This window comes from Vidua macroura, chromosome 12 (assembly GCF_024509145.1).
Source record: "Vidua macroura isolate BioBank_ID:100142 chromosome 12, ASM2450914v1, whole genome shotgun sequence".
Classification (NCBI taxonomy): Eukaryota; Metazoa; Chordata; class Aves; order Passeriformes; family Viduidae; genus Vidua; species Vidua macroura.
In genome coordinates this window covers 7,647,185-7,669,404 of record NC_071582.1, presented here as the reverse complement: position 1 = coordinate 7,669,404, position 22,220 = coordinate 7,647,185, and the positions used below count along the sequence as shown (strand labels likewise).

Genomic DNA, 22,220 nt, shown 5'->3' with positions numbered 1-22,220 from the left:
CAGAAGACCTTAAAGCACCTTCCAGTGCCTAGGAGGGCTCCAAGAGAGCTGGAGAGGGCGTTGGAACAAGGGCATGTGGTGACAGGACAAGGGGGAATGGCTTTAAATGAAAGAGAGAAGATCTGGTTTGGATATGTGGAAGAAATTCTTCCAGTGAGGGTGGTGAGGCCCCAGCACAGGTTGCCCAGAGAAGCTGTGCCTGCCCCATCCCTGGAAGTGTTCAAGGTCAGGCTGGACATGGCTTTGGGCAATCTGGTCTAGTGGAAAATGTCCCTGCCTCTGGCAGAGCATTGGAACTAGATGGTCTTTAAAGTCCATTCCAACCCAAACCTTCCATGATTCCATGATTTTCTGGGCATAAAAACTCATTAAACTGTATCTGCATCTCTGCTTTGACAGAAAATACCTTCTAGATACAGTTTTAAAAAAATTTACTTTTGAATCATAGAAATCTTTGCAGGAAGTTTTCTTTAGTTTCTTTTTTATAAATGAGCCTAAGTAAAATATGAACAGTTTCAATTGAGTAAAAAATGCACAAAGGTTTTGGATTGTTTTAGTTAAGATACAATGGAACTAAAAAATTAAATTTCTATGGCACAACTTTCTACCTGCATCTGAATGCTATTCATTGCAATCAGCTGCACTTGCTATCACTTCCTAAAGTCAATTTCTGGACAGAAGCTGGCAAGCTGTTTATTTTGGTAGTTACTGTACTATGGAATGGGGTTTTTTTCTACCCCTTCAGTTGATTTTGGGGCAAGTTGTGTCTCATCTCTTCATGCAGTATTAAGTCTTTTCTTTGCACACACTACTTCTTTATAGTATCTGTGACAGGTAAAAGTGAAGAATTTATTTTTATTGATAATATGAAATTTTCACAGAGTCACAGAAATGAATTACAACTGAATAGTTATCAGTCTCCCTACCAAAATGTAATGCATGCATTTTAGCTTATTTGATCTTGGCAAACCTCAGAAGTTAATAAGTTAGTAATCAAGAAACAAAATAAATTATATTAACATATTTTAACAAAATAAAACTAAAGCTCAAGTGAGTATACCCTGGAATCATATTTTACCCATAACAATTCACACAATCTTAGTAACATTAACAAAAAACATTTGAAATTAAGTTTGGGCAACTTGTTCAGTTGAGAATTAGGCTGATTAAATGTCAATATTGTGAGCACTCTCATGTGAAAAACTGTCCTATAATCTGACAAATTAAACAACAATAATAAGTCTTCATCGAATTCAGGGTGTAAAATAATTTATTAGGTTCTGGTCATAAAAAATTTAGCTACTATTCTTGGGTTTTTTAAAACAGCAGCAGTCAAAAAAGTGACAATTGAAAAGTGTTCAATAAAAATAAGGCAAGCTTTGTAAATTTGTTCTTTAAAAATCAATGCTGTAAGCACTACAGAATCAAGGGTAGCAGAAAAAAATAAACAAGAACTTAGTAAAACAACCACCATGTCATTTCTTTGCTATCACTTTAGTTAGCCAAGGAAGCATTGGTAAAGCAGTATGAAAGTAAACTTTTTTTCGAAACTATTAAGAGTTAATTAAGATTTAAAGTCATCCCTTTGGGAGAGGAAATGAAGTATGCCCTAGTGATGATAATTTTATATTCTATTGGTTTATGTTTGTAAAACATGAGAGAATAGTGAACCAAAAACCTGCAAGACAACACGCCTCAGCTCTACTGTTTCTGCTCAGTGATCCGCTGGAGGCAGAGTTTCATGTAGGAGTTTTTATTGCGTATTTCTATCACTGCATCTCTGACAAGTTCAATGAACATCTGAGGCCAGAGCTTCTGCAACGATTCGTTTTTCATATTGATGTCAGCTGCTTCTTTCACTAAGTTCTCAACGTATGTCTGGCAAAATGTCTTTCTTTCTTTGATTTCCTGCATGAGAGAAAAATTACACAATGTATAAGAAAAAAAAAAAGGTTAAACAAGAGCAAATTCACGAAAACCCTCTCAAAAATTGAATGAATTAAAGAACATAGGAATTAGCTGGCAGATGCTATTGTGTACTTTCTCCCCTTGGTTTTACGTTGCAAGGCCCAGTGTCTATGTCCAGGCTTTTATGAGTGTGGCCACAGAGCCTTAATGTATTCATACTATATTAAGTCATTAATTTATCTGAAATTAACTTTCAAGTAATTATATAAATATCTGTTTACAGCACTACAATTTGTGTTGCATTTTGGCATAGCAGTGAAAATTTACAGAAATTATTAAACACTAAACTACTTTTCCTTCTCTCCCTTCCCAGACTTTCATCCTTCAACAATTGAAAAGTCGATATTTCTCTACCTGCCCTAACAAGTATATTGGCACATAAAAACATGCCAGTACTCATCTTTTTCCACAGTCACTCTGGCAAGTGCTGGTTCCTAATGCGTATTACGTTAGATACTGAAAAAAGCTGAACCTTTAAAAATAATAAAAAGATACTATGCTTTGTGCAACCACTAGCTCTGCATTTTAGTAACTCAAACTGTATTAATCCCTGCTTCTGCAAGGTTTCTATATAATGCCTTAAGCTTTGAATAGTAAGCTATATTAGAGCTAAATATCTAGCTAGTTTGAATGGCATCATTGTTAAAGGACAAGGTGGGAATTGCTGCACTGGGAAGAAGAAACAGCACATTTATTTACTAAACTGTACAAATACTAAGTTTGTTTTATTTTATTATAAGGCTGGTTCCATGGTAAAGGACAACAGGAATACTTCACTGTCTTACTCCATGCCATTCAAAGATTTAAGACCTATCACAGCTTTTGAGACTAAAATGTTTTTTTAATTTAATCTCTCCACACATGCAGTCACCATCTCCTTTTTATGCTGTGGATCTGAGATAATAAAACCACAATGGAATATCAGATTCAGTGATTACTGAATTTGATTGAATTTCTTGCACTACAGGAGTTACATATTTCCACACAATCAAAAAGCAAACAATGGGACAAATGTGGGAAGCAGAGTGCCTACAGTTAGAACTCAAGATGATTGCTCAGAAGGGAGGTTGTGGCTAAAAAAAAATCATATTCTCCCTGGGAACAACTCTACCCTCTGCCCAAGTAAAAGAGTTAACAGATCATAAACACAAACTAAAACAAGGGTGACTGATGCCCTTGTCTGAAACAAGCCAGCTTGCAATTTTATTAATAATTAAACCTAGTACTTTGCCTATATATTTATTTTCCTGCAGTTCACTTAAAAGCTATGAAGCAGCTTCTTATTACTACAGCCTGCACTATCTCACATGTTGTCTGAAGGTGCTCTTCACCAATTCATTCAGGGAAAATCTAACATGTGCAATGTACATTTTTCTTCCTGAAAAAATTGTGGTCACTCCATATGGCTTGTAGGTGTGAATGTATTTCTGAGACTGTGGCAGTGTTCAGGAATCACTTCACCAAACACAGAAATTGAGCATTTTCCAGTATTCTGAGAAAAAGATCAGTTAGATACAATGTTTGATCAGATAAGTAAATACATTAAGCAGTGATCTTTCAAAACCACCATTCTCAACATGACAACTGAAACTTGACATACAGATAAATTCAAAGAGTAGTAGCCTAACGTTACCTAACAGAAAATGTAAATCTTTTGTAATGATATATTTTACCTCAAGCTTTTCCATATGAAAATCTTTTGTCATGTAATTCAAAGTTGCTCGAGCTGTGCTTTCCCCTCCACTTCTTCTGTTATCACTACTTTCCTCACTCCCAACACCAGATTTCTTTCCCTTTCCCTCCAGCAGATAATGGAATTGCTTCCTCCTGTGAAATGAGATTTACAATCCTAATTATTGAAAACTTTTAAGTGCAGATGTTTCTAGCTATTGTGAGGGGGGGGATTCTCCTTTTGAATATACATTTTTGAGCTTTGAAGTACTTTGCATCCTCAAGTTATTCAAAATACGTATGACTCTAGATGTCCCTTCATTCATTTGTCTCTAAACAATTGGCTTTGATATCTATCACATAGCATCTCCTATATAGGAAGTCTTGCAGCTTTAACTTTTACTAAGTATTTGTCTATAGAAGACTAAAAATAGGGGGGTTTGGCACTTTTTACAGTACAACTCTTAAATCTGTTAACTATTAATTGCCCACTATAAAATACTCACTAAAAATAACCAATTCTCATCATGAAGCTCCACAAGTCCTCAGCAATCCCGGTACAAATGCAGAATTGAACATGCAGTTCATTTGTGTGCACATTCATTTTCATCTCCTCAGCAGACTTCATGCAAGTTCTGGGAAAACCTCTGGCCACATAGACCAGGAGATGGTAACACCTGTGCATTATGCAGAGGACCTATCTTCTAGAAGAAATTTTCATCTTTTTTATCTAAAAAGAATTTATTATAGCAGTGTGCAAAAGTGTTAAACAACATGTACTGGACAAACTCCAGTTTTGTTCCTTGCATTTTACCTGGATTCTCCAAATAATGAAAGCATGCGATAACGCGGCAGCTCCGAAGATGCCACATATGCCAGAATGCCAAAGAGCCTTTCTGCCTTTACAATGTCATTTTCAGTAACCTGTGAGAGAGTGGGAAGGGAAGAAAAAAGAAAAAAATTACATTTCAAAATGAGCACATTCATATTTCATTACATATGTGCATTGAGAATTAACTGAAATTTTTTATATAGAACACTGCACACAGATCTGTTGCAGGCACATCTTCAAAACATAGACTTGCTTCTACTGGCACTTTACATGTATTTTAGAAGAAACCAAATGAAGTACTAGTGCTTGTTTTATTTCCTGTCATTCTGGATATTTTAATGTATATACATGCTGCCCTGTGCTTCATGATAGTCCTTGTGAAGTGAGGAATTTTAAAAAGGTTTCTTACATTCATTTTCTGAAGGCCAGACATATTAATTCTGCTCCATACTGCATGCACTTACAAAAGGTCTACTGGAAAATTTCTGATTAAGTTATGCTGGAGAAACAGAAAGATTCTGGGCATGCACACGTGAAAAGATAACTTACAGACTCTTATTTTGGCAGCATCATGGAAAAGGTTTTATAAAAGAGAGGCTTTAGAAGGAAAATTTTTTCTCTGTATTTTTCAGCTCCTGAAAATAAGTGTTCACTCATTATATTTCTCTAACTGTCGACCATACTGTTGTTTCAATATCAAGTTCCAGCTGCTCTTTAAACTAACATTCAATGGTTGAAAAATTTTCAGGATTCATTTTATACAAAATTGAAAAGTGTAAAGAAAGTGAAAGAGATTCATTCTTTGGTGGTGGTGGTTACTGTTTTTTGTTTGTCTTGGCTTGTAATCTCTGGAGACCATAGCCTGTGTTTCTCCCTGATGGCCAGACTATGAACTGACTTCAACTGCCAAAAGTTTGCTGGCACAGTTTCTGGACTCCTGGCTTTGTACTGAGTGCAGAAGCAATCTTTATGATCACGAAATCTGACCTGGATAACACTGGACAATGAAACTTACTCATTGACTTCTTAACTTCTGGACAAAATTTAACTTCCATTCATCCTATATCATACTTTGGGAAAGCAACCCATTATTAAATACACTTCAATACTCACAATATTTACTAAGCACTTTCAGACAAACTTTGTATTGTGTTATTGAAATGTGTGCATAGAATGGGATTTTGATCCACATTAACAGATTTTTATTGTAATCTTGTGTAATGTTTAGAGACTATACAATCTACACTTGCCTAAAGTATACTGCAATAGCATAATGCAGGGGTAAATTCAGCCAAAACACATACCAGGAAATTAGAAACTTAAAGTCAATTCCACTTTTACAGTGGAGTTGTTAATTTTCACTTAAAAATCAAGTCTTACTTAGTAGCCTAGGAGTAGATGACCTTGCTGAACAGTCTGTAACAGAAGCAAGGTCTAAAACAAAGAGCACAGAAGGCAGCTAGGGAAACAAAGCCCAGTGCAGGCAGAAATGTCTGCTGGAGAAATAAGTGATTTTAATGTATTTATTTATGTTAAGAGAAGCATAAGGACCAGGTCAACAGAGACGGCAATGCTGAATACACTCTCCAACTCACAGAAACTCATGTTCTCTATCTTAGTGCAGTGCATTGTTTGCTCCATTAATCACAAAAAGATTATAACGGTAGTATCACATAAATGTAAGGCTTTATGCCTGCTCCTTGCCAAGTGCACAGAGCAGGCACTGACTGTGCCAGCAGGCCCTGCTCAGGGAAAGGGATGCATCTGTCACACTCTATTCCATACCACTGGGTGGACAGCAGTCTGGAGGGTTTGCTAACTTCAAACCTTGACAACTCAGAATTAATCTGAGATTACTATCACTTGGAAGAATTTCAAGTGGTATCTAATCTGAGATTACTATCACTTGGAGGAATTTCAAGGAGTATCTCAATAAAGTCAATTTGCTTCTTCACAGTTAGTAAAAATAACAATTGGACAAGGGCACAGAATCAATTGTTAGAGGGAAACTCGGCTTCTAGCCTGGAATATTAACTGGAATGGTGGGTGAAGGCTGGGGAGAAAAAAAAAGGTTTTTTAAATAAGTTTTTTACAGTTTAAAGGTGCTAGAGTGATGCAATTTATTTAGTTAATTCAGTTTTATATTACTTTTACTTTGCAACTCTGCACAACTCAGAGCGGACAACACAATATTGGTTCCACAAACATTGCACACAAATGGTAATCAGAATAGCAGAATATGCACATTTCCCTTTCTGTCATCTGGAACTGTTATTTAGGGCTGATTTAAGGTCTGAGAATCACTTCAGGGGTTGTGTTCTTTACATTGAAATAGAATTTTCTATTACTCATATTAATCCAATAGGTAATGCACATCTGCAAAGCTGGATATCATGACTTCTGCTGTAGGGTAATGAAAAACAGCGATCAGAGCTCATCTCTTTCTTCTGCTTAGATAAGACACTTTTCAAATGATTAATGACACTAGAAAAAAAAACTTCTGTAGGCACATCTTCATGTAGTGCGGTCTGGCTGAAAAAGTTTATTGAGGACAAAAATGTTCTTGTCATACATATTTAAGATCTGATATATGTCCTAAATAAAATCATGCTGTGCTACATGTGCTCAATTTTCTAAATTAATCCCCAAGAACTATTAAATACAAAGTTTTCCCTCAGAGACTGAATTTGTTGACCTTGAGATTGTAACAAAAAGTCTACTTAAACAGTTGTGTTACTTTGTTTCTCCATAAAGACCAAACACAAGATTTATCTATTTGCTTTTCATTTGAATCACTAGCAGATTTTGAAAATATGATGCAGTAAAAAAAGACATAAACGTTATATTTTTAAAATCAAATTTGAAGAGCATTTTTTCAGCAAAGTACTAAATTTGAAGTTATTCTATATTTTCACAGGATTACTATCGCTATATTTTCTTCCTTTTCAAGATACTGTGCTGTTGGAGTGAGTCCTATTTCCATCCTTTCCTTGCTAGTTAATTCATTTAAGCTCTTTAGCCACTCCTACTCTTCTGTATATGTTTTATACAACTAAAACCAAGTAAACCACAGCATCCAGCTTTGGCTGGATCAGATAACAAGTATATCTAATCCAAAACATATGAAGATGACCAAATTAAAATACCAGATCTAAATGCTAAAGCTGTGTATTATTTTTGCTCTAATTAACTTCCATAATATCTCTTAAACTTACTTAGCATTTAAAATTGAATGTGCATTCAAACATTGTGTTGCATTGTAACTATTTTCACCCCCTTTATGATCAAAGCCCATGTATAAAATAGCTGGTTTATATGCTTGAATAAATTTATTTTCAATTGATGTAAAGGGGAATACAAAGTAGAAAGAACAGTACTTTAACAGCAATATTGGGTTCCTAACTTTCTATTTATTTAAACATAAAATGCACACCCAACAACAAAAAAAAACCACCTAAAGATCTTTTACATAGCAAGCAGAAAAAAAAAATTTAAATCTATTTGACAGACTTTTCCTGTAACAGGCTTAAAGCAGAAAATATGATTCTATGGTATTTTGTTACACCGGCAAGTGTAAATAATCATATACAGTAAACTACTAAGGAGTCTGTCAAACACATTTTTGCCTAAGTATTCAATGTCAGTGCTGTGATTTTCTCAAAAACAATAAAAAAGTGCTTCTTAAAATCAAGTGAAATTGTACAGTTCTTTAATAATAATGTCACAGAATTATTAAAAAATAATAATTTTAGTATTAATTGCACAAGACATTATATGGTGAAGTTTACTTAATTCTTTTACCCCTTAATACTGAGAAGACACTGACAGGGTTGTGCTCATTTCTTTAGGAATTAATCTGCCCTTTTGAAAACAACACTAATTTATCCTGTATGTGCAATTATAAGAAGCAACACCATCCTACCTTCACTCCATTTATCTTCTGCAGATTAAAATGGTTCAGTCTGAACAGAACATAGTATTTCCACAAAGTGAAGTTGACAACTGGATTTCCCTGAGGATCAACTGTCAACTGTTCCATGCGATGCATCTCAGCCAATGCATTGAACTGCTGCAGCGCCACAAGATTTGTCTCCTTAAACTTCAGGTGCTAAAAAAAGTCAAACCCCAATACATTAAATAAGGAAACAATAAAGAGTGAACACAGCGATTCTATTCTGTGTCACTCCATTTTCAAATTGTAACTCTCATGTGTGTGTCTGATGAAGCAACTGAGCTCATTTCATTTGAGGTCTCTGTAGCAAAACACATCAACACATCAACCAAGTGCCGTATTATTTATACTAAGAGACGTCAACATTACAAGCCTCAAGCAATTTGTAAATTCTTTACTTAAAGCAGGAATATTTTCAATGTTACATAAAGCAATGATACTACTTAAACAATGTCTACATTAATTCTGCAAGTAAAGCACCTGTAATAGCTACACATAAAAGTACAATACACACTTTTAAAATATTCTGCACTTTTTGGGCACAGGGTACTGGCCTAATTCATACCCTGCCTTACACTAATGTTCCTATGAGCATGTTGTATGCTCACCAGTAGCATTATTGTGGGAAGAGCAAGGAGGAAAAATTGATGGTGAAGATAAAAATTTCGTTGTGATTCTGCTATCGTCCACAAATTGTCCCCCACCTACAGTGAAACAATTGTTTCATTAAGACAGATAATTTTGTCTTAAGCTCCCCACAACTTTATCAGTCTCAATTAAACCATTAAGTTTTGTTATATTCAAAATCTTGAGAAGCATCAGGGAGCTCCAGAGCCAATCAATCTGAGCTACAAGTTGCTTATGTTTGTTATCTCTATTTTACTTTTTGCATCAAAATGACTGATTTGAATGACTAAGAAAAAAAGAGAGTCATACTGAAGACATTTCTCATTCATGTTGCTTTTCGTCATTGAGAACTGAGGAATTTCATGAACTGTGCTGATTTAGTTAGCTATTCCTTCTAATCTTCATTTTTTTATCCTATCAGCAATTTGCTCTTTGAACTCATGACACAAATGAAGTCTTCCTGATACCATAGATCCATAACAATAGTACGGAACAACAATACTGTATTTACACACAAGTTTTGCAACTTAAAAATAATTAGGTAGGTCAAAGGAATTAAAAGATATAAACATCAGTCTGAAAATAAATCTAAATGTAAAGGATTAATTTTTAAGTATCGAGGTTACCATTATAACAGAAGGAAATATGCAATTCTTAACTGTATCTATTCACATGAAAGCACTTAGCGGGGGGGGCTATGCCAAAGTAAGGTTCTATCAGACAATCCATATTCCAGAGCTGTTCAGAGCTGAAACATGAGGCATGCTCACCACACAATTAGGAAATTTTGTCTTCAGTTTTGCTAACACTTGAACAATTTCATCAAATTCTATGAACATAAAGGAGACCGTGGCAATAATGCCAGCTGTTTGAACACTCCAGTTTCGATCCAGGCACTCCAGTGCTCCAGCACCATACAAGCCAAGAGTGTCTCCTTCCACCTCCACTAAATGAGACTCCAGAACAGACAAGCCTTGTACTGCACTGCTCAGGATTGTATCAAGAGATCTGTAGAGGAAATAAAAATACAGTGATATAAATGAGATGATTTTGAAATAATATCATCACTCTACCGAATAACAGTCCTTTCTTTTACCAAAACTCAGCTGTCAAATACAATGGCATTTCTCAGCATTCATTCATTTTCAGTACCCCATCTGGTTCAAATACACTAAAGGCTGGAAAACCCTTCTTCCATCAAGTAACACTGTATTTGTTCTACTTCTTCAGCAGAAAGGGTGTATTTGAGCTGGTGGTGGGGTCGAATTAAATAAAGAGTCTATTCATATAATTGGCTTAATAATAATTGGCTTTAAAATTTTAGCTCAGAATGCTAACCTAGCATGTTTTATATTGCTTTAAATATCTAAACAAAACTTCAAACAATGTATTTAAGCAACATCCCCTTCACATTCTGTTTGCTATATGAAATGTAAAAGTGGACATAAGCAATAACTCAAGCATTTCTTTCAAATAATGTGACCTTTCCAAATCACAAGAGCAATTCTAAAATTAAGCAATAAATCCAGGTATTCCTGAATCCTATCTCTTTTTGTCCTACTTCAAACATTATACACTCAGCTGGCTGAACTTAAAGTGTACAAAGACCTCAGGATAAGCACAAATTACAGGTTTAGAAACTTATGTAATGATTGTTATTATTTCAATCTTTACAATATTCTTAGTAGTCTTCTTAACGCATTTTGACTAGTAGCAATAACTTGACTGATGATCTCTTGACAATAACAATCAGAACTCAAAAATTTCACTCAACTGAAAATGTTGAGAGCCCACCACTTCATATGTGAAGGTCTAATTACTTATCTATTCTGAATATCACCTGCAATTTTATTGCTTCATAGCTCATCTTGAAATTCTTCAGTATGATAAAACACATACATCAAAACAGCATCATTTCTCAAGCAATGGGAACTTGTTCATTAACAGAGAAACCCTCAAACTACCATAGTTACACTGACTTGGTCATGGGGCAGGGATTACCAACACTGAATTAAATAGCAAAGAAACCAATCAGGCAAGAAAGCAGTGGGTAAATGCATTCAGGGGAAAGCTTTGGAAGTGCCAGAATAGAAAAGATGATGGCAATTGAAAAATGCTAAGGAAAAAGTGTTTCAAAAGATGCAGCACTTGACTGGAGATAAGAACCAGTTCTAGCCATAAAAGACTGAAACTCAGATGAGTTCTACTTGTGACAGACAAAGACTTCCTAAGCATCCCTGACATTTGCAGCATTGACCAGGGACAGCAGGAAGCTGCACTTGCTATTGAATTTGTGCAGACTATTTTTTCAGGCATTTGCCTGAGCTAACCAAGGTTGAAGTGCTACTTTTGGTTTTAGCCAATCCAAGGCGTACACAGCTCATTAAGTTCTGCAGTGGGTTCTGGCCACATGGCCACCTTTTTAGATACAAATAAGCAAAAATAATATATTTTAAACCAAGAATACTAAAATTATCTTGAAAATAAAACTAAGTCTGTAACTGCTACTGTTAAAATAGCCTGGGTGTGAAAGCAGTCCAATAAAAGATGCTGCAGTCCACACTAAGAATCTGAATACAACTATGAAACCTCTTGATATACAAAGAGATTACAAATCTTCATAATGCTCACACTTCTTCATTTTGTTCATTTAAACTGAAGGCAACAATCTAAGCTGTTAAGGAAATGAACAGCCATGAGAAGGCTCAGGAATTCACATTAAACATTTCTTGTAAACATGAAGTTGTCCTTTATTTAGCAAAATCACATAATAATTTAGCTTGCACTTCTTTAGGCAATGACTTACTGTTCTATTTCTTTTTAAACATGCTACTCATTACTAATGGTCAAAAGCAAAGTAAACCGTCTTTTCAGGGTTGATGTGCATATATAGTACTTTTGATAATGAAATACAGCGAGATCTCAGTGGTGAGAAGTAGTAACCTGGAACTAAAGACATGAACAGGTAAAAGCATCACCTAATAAAATACCTGCTTTCTTCAGGAAATACATATGCAGCACTGCCATTGATCTGGCAGGGCTCATTTTCTTTATCTTTGTTTAAAGAAGCCTCAAGAGCAATTTGGTTCTGCTGGATCTCCCACTGCCGAGCAATGTTACTGATCGTTAACCGCTTCTTTTCCTGAAACAAGATACACAAGTCACCATAAGGCATGACAGGGCAGGATCAACACATTTGTTTGTTCTGAAATAAGCTGCTTAAGCAAAACATTTAAAATTGCTTCACATTGAAGAAACTGTACCTGTGGTTGGTGGTAATGCATTAAAATCAATACATTGTTCTAGTGCTATTTTGCATAAGTGCCAGCAATTAATTTCACAAAATTTGCAATAAAGAAACAAGAAAATTACATAATAAATCCACAATTTATGAAAGCATGAAGTTAAGCTACTTAGGACATGGAAATTGCTACTTCTGCAAGTTTTTGCATTTTAAAGAGCTCAAAACTCTAGTTCACGTTCCATTTGCCCAGGGAGTTTTGATGCTCTCTGGTTAGAGAGCACTGGTTGCTCAACACTTCCACAATGACTGAGCTCCACATCACAGAAAGGGAGGGAAGTTGGAATCATCAGTGTTTTTTATCACAGCAATCTTTAGAAAATTCTGTTTGTTCTCAAGGCTGTGGGTCTCAACCTCAATTACTGTACAGCTCTACTGCTTTGTTAGCCCTCAGATGTGGGCTGCTGGATTCCTACAGGACTTCAAAAACTTCCATGAATTCCTTTTACATAATGCAAATTTTACAAGTGTAAAGATTCTGCTAGCAGTAACTTTCTCTTGTTCCAGTAAATATTAAGTTCAACCACTTTTGGAAAGGAATGACATTCTCTATACATTTCAAAGTACATCTCAAGCTTTCCCAGAAGAGTGGGTTGGAAGCAATAAAAAAGAAGTCTGGAAAAAGAGATGAAGAAATTCTGCTGTTTGGGCAGACAAGTATCAGCGAGGGAAAAAGAAGAGATGACATTGTGAAACAAACATTTTCAAAGCAGTGCATACATGAAAACAGCAATTGTTTGCTACTGAACGAGTGCCTGTAATTTCATTTACATTTCATATAGAGTAAGAAATGTTGGAGAAATGTGATGGTAAAAGAAAATTGTAGAACATAGTTCTCTAAATACTTTTTCAGATTTAACTATGAAGAAACCTATAGTTGACAACTTTTTTTGCTGGACATTGTATCTACGAGCATATTTGTTCCTTCAATTCAAATGTGTGGAACGAAAAAAAGCCTGAATCGTATCAACCCATTCACAAAGGAAAGATCTACAAAATCATTAAATCATATGGAAAATATTAGTATTTGACTGTTATGCCACTTAACTATTTGAAGATAGGAAATATATTATGATAAAATTAAAGTCTAAAATGTAATATATTTCCTATCTTCAAATAGTTAAGTTAATCATTGAGTAATGATTAGCACTAGGTGTTAAAAATATTTTTTCTACTTGTGAAAGGAAATTTTCCACTAGCAAAAAACACCTCAAAATCTAGGCCACCAAGACAAACAATCTCTCTGCTACAAGGAAACATTACATCAATGGTTAAGATAAACTACAGATAAACTACAAATACCTACTTTTTTTTTTTCCTAGTCAGAGAGACATTTTTAATGGCATGAGACAATGCCATGTGTGAAAATTCTTTACTAATTTTCCATTTCTTGATGCTACTAAGATCTGTCACCAACACTTCAAATTTGAAGAGACTTCAAATACATCAATATCTTGCAGGAAAAGTAGAAATACCAAAACCAAACAACAACACTGCTTAAAAAAACCTAAAACCACCCCTCAAACCGCATCTAAGTCTTTTTATATTATATCAATATTTTTTAATCAAATAGAAATATACAAGGATACAAATATACAGGAAATCAAAACATATTCTTATTCACTGGACAAAATTTTTCCCCTCATATTCATATGTTTAGGTTCTTGGGGGGGGTTGATATACTTAAAACATCTTTTAACATACTGTTAACATTCTGTGTCTTTTTAGTTTTCAGTTTGCTACACTTCTTATGGCCTCCTGCAACTAATCCAGTCTAATCTCCTTCATGAAATATGATTTTACCTAGGAAACTTAATATGGACATGAACATTTCTTGTTTATTTGACTTCCAAATTGAAAGAGATTGTTTGTATAGGCATTACTGGCTGACAAAAAGAATGTAGGCACTTTTTTTCTCCAAAAAACAGGATTTGAAGCCAAATGGTAATATTCACACAGCAAATGGAACATAGATACTCTTAGATTTTTGATCTTTGGTCTCCTATTAGGAGCACAGCTCATGTAGTCAGCAGCCGCATGAAGAGTGTTCTGGAGGGCACCAGGGTCTCCCCTGGTGGGGCACTTTTGTCTCCTGTGTGTCAGCACCAGCAAGGGCAGCTGGCTTGGGAGATAAGATAGATCAGAGTTCTGCTGACAGAGACAACAGCTGGAGCCTGCCTGTGGCCTCAGGGCCCCTTCACTCTATCCACAGAAAGGAACAAATTCAACAGGAAACAATGAAGGAAAAACTACTTCAGTAGTTTTCAGTGCACTCTGGCTGCAGCCAGAGTGTTCACCTGGAAAGGGGAGACCAAGTGAAGTCACTGCAGAAGTCCTTTACTTTAGCCTGGATTTATGAAAATAAAGTTTGCCATCCACTGACATGTATCACATGTTCAACGTGGGCTTTCTGCTAAAGCGTACCTTGCATATTTGACTGAACAGAGTTTCAGCCATGGAGTGCACTGTTGAAGCTGTGAAAATAGAGGCATATTGGGCTATATAATCTAATATCTGCAGCAAAAAATTTGGGATATAAATCACTGCTGTAAACTGGTTTACAGTAACCTTAGAAGAGCCACAGACAATACCTTAAGCAAGGTCTGTCTATGGCTTTCACGCTTCCTTTCTTCCTCTTTCCTTGCTGCAATAGATGCCATACGTCTTTCTTCTTCCTGGATGACAAAAAAGGAAAACAAATTCCTAAAGGGAGGAACTAAGCCAGTTCTGAAAAGTATTACTGATAAATTATGTTCTTGTGTTGGTATTTGAAAAGGAAATTTTCATGTTAACACAGTTTTAGAATTTTTATAACCTTAATGTTTCTAAATACTATTAAAACCAATCAAATTGTTAATTATAAATAAGTCAATAAAAACAGAATAATTAACTACTCAGATAAAAACGCTGAAGATAAAGCAAGTTAAAAGTAATATATGTGAGAGTCTTTAAAAATATTTTTCCTGGTCACCATATGCTTTATACTTTTTCAGATATGACAGTACAATATATCTTCATATCTTTGTAGTAGTTTTTGCAATTAGCAGGATTATTTTTTTTGTAAAAAAAACACACAGAGCAAAAAAAGCTGGCTTCTATTTATGCTTGAATCATAATCCAGGATTAATTTTCATCATTATAAACCGCTTCCAGGGCCTGGTTTTTCTCAATCAGCAACAGAACTTGAGAAGAACAGAACATTTTCAAAGTTAGCTATTCCATGACCATTATGTCCCATCAATATTATTGCCTAATCATGAAGTCTCAAGAAGAAAGCCATTGATTTCTAAACAATGAAAATGAAGCTGCTTCATTTTCCTGGTACAGTAATTTGATACTGCAATACACCCATATTAGGTTGGATGCCCCTTGTTTACAGAATTTTAAACATTCTCACAGCACAGTATTTTTAGAACATATATTTTCTAAGTAACAAAAGAAATGTTCACTATGAAGTAAAAAGTGCAGAGTCCTTCCAACACAAATATTTGGGAAGCATACTTTAACTTATTTTGATTTACTTCACATGCCATTTGGGTGTTTCTATTGAAGCCTCTTGCCAGAACATATGAAAAGTGTTTTCATTTCCTCAAAATAGAAAGCTCCTGTCTGAACCTTTTCATTTTCTAGAAAAGTTATACGTTAACAAAATTAACAAACAAAAATGAACAGAAAGCACCATCAACCAGTAAGATATATTGACATGTCAAAATTTCTACATAAATACAACATGCTATGTTTAGAGCATTGTAAGAGCCCCTAAGCACAAGGGTGAGTGCTTATTGGAAGATAAAATAAAACAGGAACTTCACACTTAGCATGGCCATTACATTTTTAAGAAAACAATTTTGAAAGCATAAGAAGTTCAGTGCATGTAGCAGACTTACTCTGATCTGTGTACAGTCCCCCTGAAACCCACTGACACACCATGGATTTTGGCATCAGTCTGAAAAGGGGTTAAAGAACAGATTTTCAAACTGTTCCTCCATGACTTTATCCTAATATCATACATTAAACAAGAGGAGTACCTCAAGGCACAGTAAGGCATGAGGCTTTGGGCAGAGTAAGCTTCTGTAACACAATTGTATGTAAGAATTTCCTTGGAACACCAACTGGAAAGCCCCTAAGTTTTTTTAATTATTTATTTATTCTCAGAGCAAGTTGTCTTTTACTGGTGAAGTTCTTACTGTTGGCAGGCTCCTCTGCTATTAAGCTTTTAAGCTATTCCTAAACAGGGTATTTCCAAGGGGCTAGTGGAATGGAGTTACAGCATAATCCAGGTTAGAAGGACTTCCTAGGTCACTAGTGCATGTTAAAAGATATCACCAGGAACTAAATAACAAAATAAAAGCACACATGGATACAGAAGGCGTTCTTGATGCCTCTGCAACAAAGTACCACACAATGAAATCCAACCTATGAATGGGAGGGTTCAGGGGCAGGCTGTGAAAATCATGAACTAAAACCCCATGCAGGCAATATGTCACAAATATGAATGCATCATTAATAATGCAAGATAAAAATGTACTGCTCCTCAAGATATGATTCAATTTTCAGAACTGCAAACCTTATCCTAATTATGTATTACATTATTCTGTTAGTGTTTTGTGTAAAAAACACAAGTCTTAAAATAAAAGATAAACACTAGCAAACTACATTACTGATACCTTTCTTTAGAGAGCAGGTTTGATTTGTTTCAGGAAATTTTTATTTTTTAATTAAATCGCTTCATTTGACTGTGTATCTATGCTTTTAAACTAGGCTTCCTAAAGAAACAAAAAGGAAGCTTCTTAAAGAACCTTTTTACAATTTTTTTTGTCGTCACCTTCTCTAATGACTTTTCAACACATTGATCATATCAAATAACAAAGTACATTTAGAAATCTTAAATTAAGGGACTTTTCTTGTTTCCTAGAAGTTTGATTGTATTAAATTGGTATGTAGAAAGAAGAGAAATGTAAGCTAGTTTTACCACCAAGGAAGAGGAAGCAGAAACTATCCATTCTATTTGGCAGAAAACATCTGGCCATTCATCAGAGACTCAGTTTCAAACTAACTGAGCTGGTGTTGTGTTTCACACTGGTGGAGATGAGAGCTAGATAACAAAATTACATTAATAGACAATTAGCCTTCATTAAATTTGTTCATTTCAAAACAACTTGCTGTAGTTTTTTTCCCAAGATTTAAAGCAATCATCCATAAAGTTCCCTAAATCAGTTTTCTCTCAGCTTCTACAAATCTCTTGTTATTCTATCTTCCTTCTCAAAGCTTTCCCTTAATCCAGTAGGTACCAGACGTGTACCTTATGACTGTTTTCCATGCAGGAGGGTCTATTGCCCCCACTGGAGTCAGTGCTGTACCTTCCCTGCCAACAGTCTCCATACAAAGATCAAAATCAACTAATGCAAATTACATTCTAACAAGAGTATTAACTGAATAAGACTTTTTCCCTTGATCAAGAATTTATCCTAATTACAGACATTTAAAAACCATTTATCCTTTTCTAAAAGAAGTTAGCCTAGCCAAAAATTAAAACACATCCTTAGCTTTACTCAGTGTTCATAAAGGCAGAGTGATAGAGAAAATCTCTGAATAAAGATCAAGGGTCACATCTACATATGCACTTCTTGATTAATCTTACACAACACATGCAAGCAATCTTAAAAAACACATTCCCCAGGAATCCACGAAACACGCCCCAGAGTACCAAAAAGGTTATGAAACAAACCCCCACATAACCTTGCCACAATTCATTTTCACTACGATCCCTTCTCTTTAAGAGAGGAGTTCGGAAGAGCTGGAGCCCCCGGCCTGTATCACTTGTTTCCCCCGGCTGTCCGGCTGCTCTGTCCGTCCCTGTCCGTCCCCGGCCGGGCAGGGCGCGGGCGCTGCTCCCGGGCTCGCTCCCGCCGCGGCCCGGGAGGGCTTTCCCGCGCGCATGGCGCCCCCTGCCGCCAGCCGCGCGCTCCCGCCGCAGCGCCCGTCACTGCCGCCCTCCGACCGGCCCACGAGCCGGAGAGGATCCGGAACAGACCGCAGCGGAGTGCGCGCGTTCCTCCTCACTAGCGCCTTGCTAGTCTTCAAGCAAGGTCCTTTCAACAAATGGCACCATTTAAGTCATACAAAGTCACACTTAAGTATCTTATTTCCCAGTGGAAAGAAAAAAAAAAAAAAAAGAAAAAAAAAAAGAAAAAAAAAAAAACCAAACAAAACAAAACAAAAAAAAACAAAAACAAAAAAAACCCAAAAAAACCACCATCAGGGATCCCTCCCTAAAAAAAGAAAAAAACCTCAGAACACTTTATGGTAGTGATGGAATACAGTAATGAACTCTATTGTGGATAAAGCAGTAGAACCTACTCCCTGATCAGCAATGAAATGTCTAAGCAAATAATCAAAACCAAACACAAGTCTCTTACTTTAAGCTTCTAAAACATATAAAACCTCAATGAAAAATCCAAAGCTTTACTTCTAAAAAGACACAGCTTGTGTTTCAATCTGGCAACATTTTAAAAAAATTGCATTATATATCATGTTTACACACACATATAGAAATACATATACACGTAGCAAATTCTCTTGAGGAAGTGATGGATAGCAAATGTTCCTTGTTATGTAACTCCTTAGTAAGGAATATGTACATATTTCAATCATATTTAAATACTTCACTACATATCTGCAGACAATCTCTGCTTACTATTACAAAAGAGTGGAAGAAAAGAAATAGGTCCCAATCAAACTGTAAACACCACTGGGCAGGCCCACTTTTTCAAAAGTTCAAACTACAAAGCAGGGTGAAAAAGCTTTGGTGCCCAGAAAAACAAAAAAACATTATGCCAAGTGAACCAAGGTAAATAATCTCAAATGCAACCTGAGCCTGCTCTGACTGTAAGGCTCTGCACGAGCCTGTTCCATGGATCCAATTATGCAGTCCCATCACCTTGCAGCTAAGGTGAGGTAAAGGTGTAACAGTGACTTACTGAGAGGAACACAAGTGAACACAGGAGTTCATCCAGCCACGATACTTCAGCCTCCTTCTCAGTGTTTAAGCCTTTAGACTGAGCTCCCAAAGGTCAAAAAAGCCAAAGATTTTCATTGAGCTGATGTTTTAGATACACAACACCAAGTGGTTGGGTTTCCAGCTGAAAATCATCTTGTGTGGACAATGAACAAGTGAAGAGCATTACAGGTACTAACCTCCACTGATTTCATCACACTGGGTCTATGCTTCAGTGGTTCAAGAGCTTGAATCTCACATTCAAAAATGGCTTAGGTATGAGGTGGCCTAAGAAAACATCAGCTTCCATACCATGTCAGGCTTTAAGAGTTGTCATAATTCAATACAATCCCATGCCTAAAGGCAAATCTACCCCAACTTTAACAGTATTAGAATAATTACAGTGCACAAATGTTTTATTCCAAGTACAGGTGTCCTTGGTTTTCATGGCACCTCTATGTTTCTGAATAGTGCCCTAAGGCAGAGACAGCTGTCATTAAATTTTTGCACCAGGGGTCCTTTCTCCAGGGAATCCTGTGGAAAAAGCCTGGCACCAAAGCGTGTATATTCCTGAAACCAAACATGAATGAAGCTTCTAAGTCTCATACAAACTTTTGACAATATCCTCCAGTAAAAGAAAAGTTAAAATCAGAACTAACAACTGTGTAAAACACAGTTCTTGAGCAGAAAAGCTTCTGAACAAGTTTGTAAAGAATTCCTAGTCAGAAAAAAGCCCAACAACCATCCAACTCTCAGTTTGTTACAAGATAAAGCAATGCTAAAGTTCAAAATGGCCTAAATGTTTTTCAGGTTGATGAAGAAAAGATCCTATAAATGAAATTAAAGTTTAGTTTTTTACACTAATCAAGAGTGCAAGTCACATACTCAACACTGCAAGTCCATTCCCCACCAGGTTAGATCTACCCTTACAGCTGACAGCAACAGCATATTGCAGTGCTAGGCAGAATAGCTGGATTTGGGATTGCCAGCTCTTTAATTTTACCACAGATCCCATGATACTTGTTATTTTTCTTTAAATCCCAGTTTCTTAAGTCATACGATTATCTGGGTAACAGTTTTTATTGGAGAAAATATATAGCACCCTCTACGTGGAGAAAAATGTTAAAAGGTTCAAAAAACAGAAAGCAAATAAAGAACGTAAAACATTATTTTTACAAGGAGGTTTATGAGCAGCACAACTGGTGAAGCCTGGTTTTCTATGGCTCTTTGTCTTTGTGGTTGATTCTCTGATGTTTAACAAGGTGCAAACCCAGATTAAGTTCTTCCCATGGCTGTGAATTTCTGACAACTTTTCCCCCATACAGATCTCATAGAGTCTAAAAAGGAGTTTGAGCTCTTTCTACAGTTTTCCCCATCACTGATATTTCCACCAGGAACCATCCCCTCTTGACAAGGGTTAAAGTGGGGAGATGGAGAGACATTTTCTTTATGCAACTCAAGTTTCTGAAATAATACTGATAAAACAAGTTTTTTAAAGCAAAGTAATTAGCAATTATTAAGTCAGGATAAAGTCATAATAAAAGTAACTATTAAGTCATTATTAGGTCAGTATAAAATATAAAAACCTCTGAAGCTTAGAATATCTGTGAACAAACAAGTGTTTAGTATTTTCAATGACGGAAGCAAAACTTTCATGTCCCAAAGCACCTTCTTTTTAAAATTAATCCACACACATGTTCTATTTTCCAGCCTAACTGGCTCTATGAAAAAGCATCAGCTTTTCTGGTAAGAAATCATGCTTTCGAGTAGGCACAGAAGAATTAGCAGGACTATTCCTATATTAAAAGACAAAATAAGTCACATTATGGTAAGACCCTGGTGATTGTCCTTCATTCCCTAGGGTGGATTTTCAAGAAGCCCACAGAGACTGAGTCCTCTCTTCCCTTATCAAGGTTACTTGAACTTGAGCAGCAGAAACAGAAATTATCAGGGACAGTAGGTTAGGAAGAGAAAAATACAGACACACAAACGGTGTGATCACCAGATCTCCCTAGGGAGGCTGATTAAAGAAACCAATTAAATTCTTAAATAAAAGATACCAATTACAGCAGTTTTAGGGCAAACAGACCACTCCTTTGGAAGATATGTGCTGTTCCTTCTCAGCTAAACAACAAATCAGCAAAGACTGTTAGGAAAATTCTAACCAAAAGTTTTGCAGGCTCTCTCATGTCACATGGTAGCTGAACACGCAGCATTTGCTGCTGGAGTTTAACCACTTCAAAATAAACATGTTAAATGAAGTAAAAATGCAAACCCTTACATTATATTGAACTAAAGAAAGGGGTTAAAGTTTTAAATATTGTCATGTCTATTCATCATTCAATTCCATACTACATTAAGAAAAAAAGGTTGTATTTTTAATATACACATACACACAGAAACCCCTGCATTTTACTTCTGATTTGAAGCATGTATTAAATTTGATGAAAACAGAAATTTCTTACTGTGATTCTCTTCATATCTAGCTGTCGGAGCTGCATCATATGATGGAGAACAGTGTGTTTGTACCATGTCTCCTGAGCTATTGGATTGCCATCAAGGGTGATATCTGACAAGGATGAAGAATCAGCAAGGCACAGAATATCCTCAAAACTGTAACCAAAAGAGTTTAAAGTTTAAATGTCATGGAGTAGGAATCATTTTGAGATGGAAGATTTTATTTCTTAAGGACAGAACATAAATATTTAACTGTACTGAAACACTTCCACCTATCAATACTGCGTATGATAAATACAAGTATTCTGAAATACCAGCAGCTGCTGCTGGAAAATCTTTTATTCCCTTCATATACAGGTAAAAAGAGATGCAGAATAAGGAGAACTATAGGAGTATTTAAATCAAACCCCCTGCT

General features: G+C 35.9%; 1 protein-coding gene across 3 annotated transcripts in view; it reads right to left on the bottom strand.

Moving 5' to 3' along the window:
- Positions 1 to 835: 835 nt before the first annotated feature.
- Positions 836 to 22,220, bottom strand: part of LRRC49 (leucine rich repeat containing 49) — a 40,630-nt gene continuing 19,245 nt past the window's right edge. For 2 of the 3 annotated variants that reach the window (XM_053988693.1, XM_053988695.1), the window contains 8 exons: positions 21,814 to 21,961; positions 14,943 to 15,026; positions 12,029 to 12,192; positions 9,821 to 10,058; positions 8,394 to 8,579; positions 4,454 to 4,563; positions 3,642 to 3,795; positions 836 to 1,908 (listed from right to left, as the gene is read on the bottom strand). In XM_053988693.1, the coding sequence (XP_053844668.1) occupies positions 1,702 to 1,908; positions 3,642 to 3,795; positions 4,454 to 4,563; positions 8,394 to 8,579; positions 9,821 to 10,058; positions 12,029 to 12,192; positions 14,943 to 15,026; positions 21,814 to 21,961 (1,291 nt within the window). In that variant the 3' untranslated portion in view covers positions 836 to 1,701. The remainder of the gene's footprint in view (positions 1,909 to 3,641; positions 3,796 to 4,453; positions 4,564 to 8,393; positions 8,580 to 9,820; positions 10,059 to 12,028; positions 12,193 to 14,942; positions 15,027 to 21,813; positions 21,962 to 22,220) is intronic. The other variant, XM_053988694.1, reaches the window with a different exon arrangement.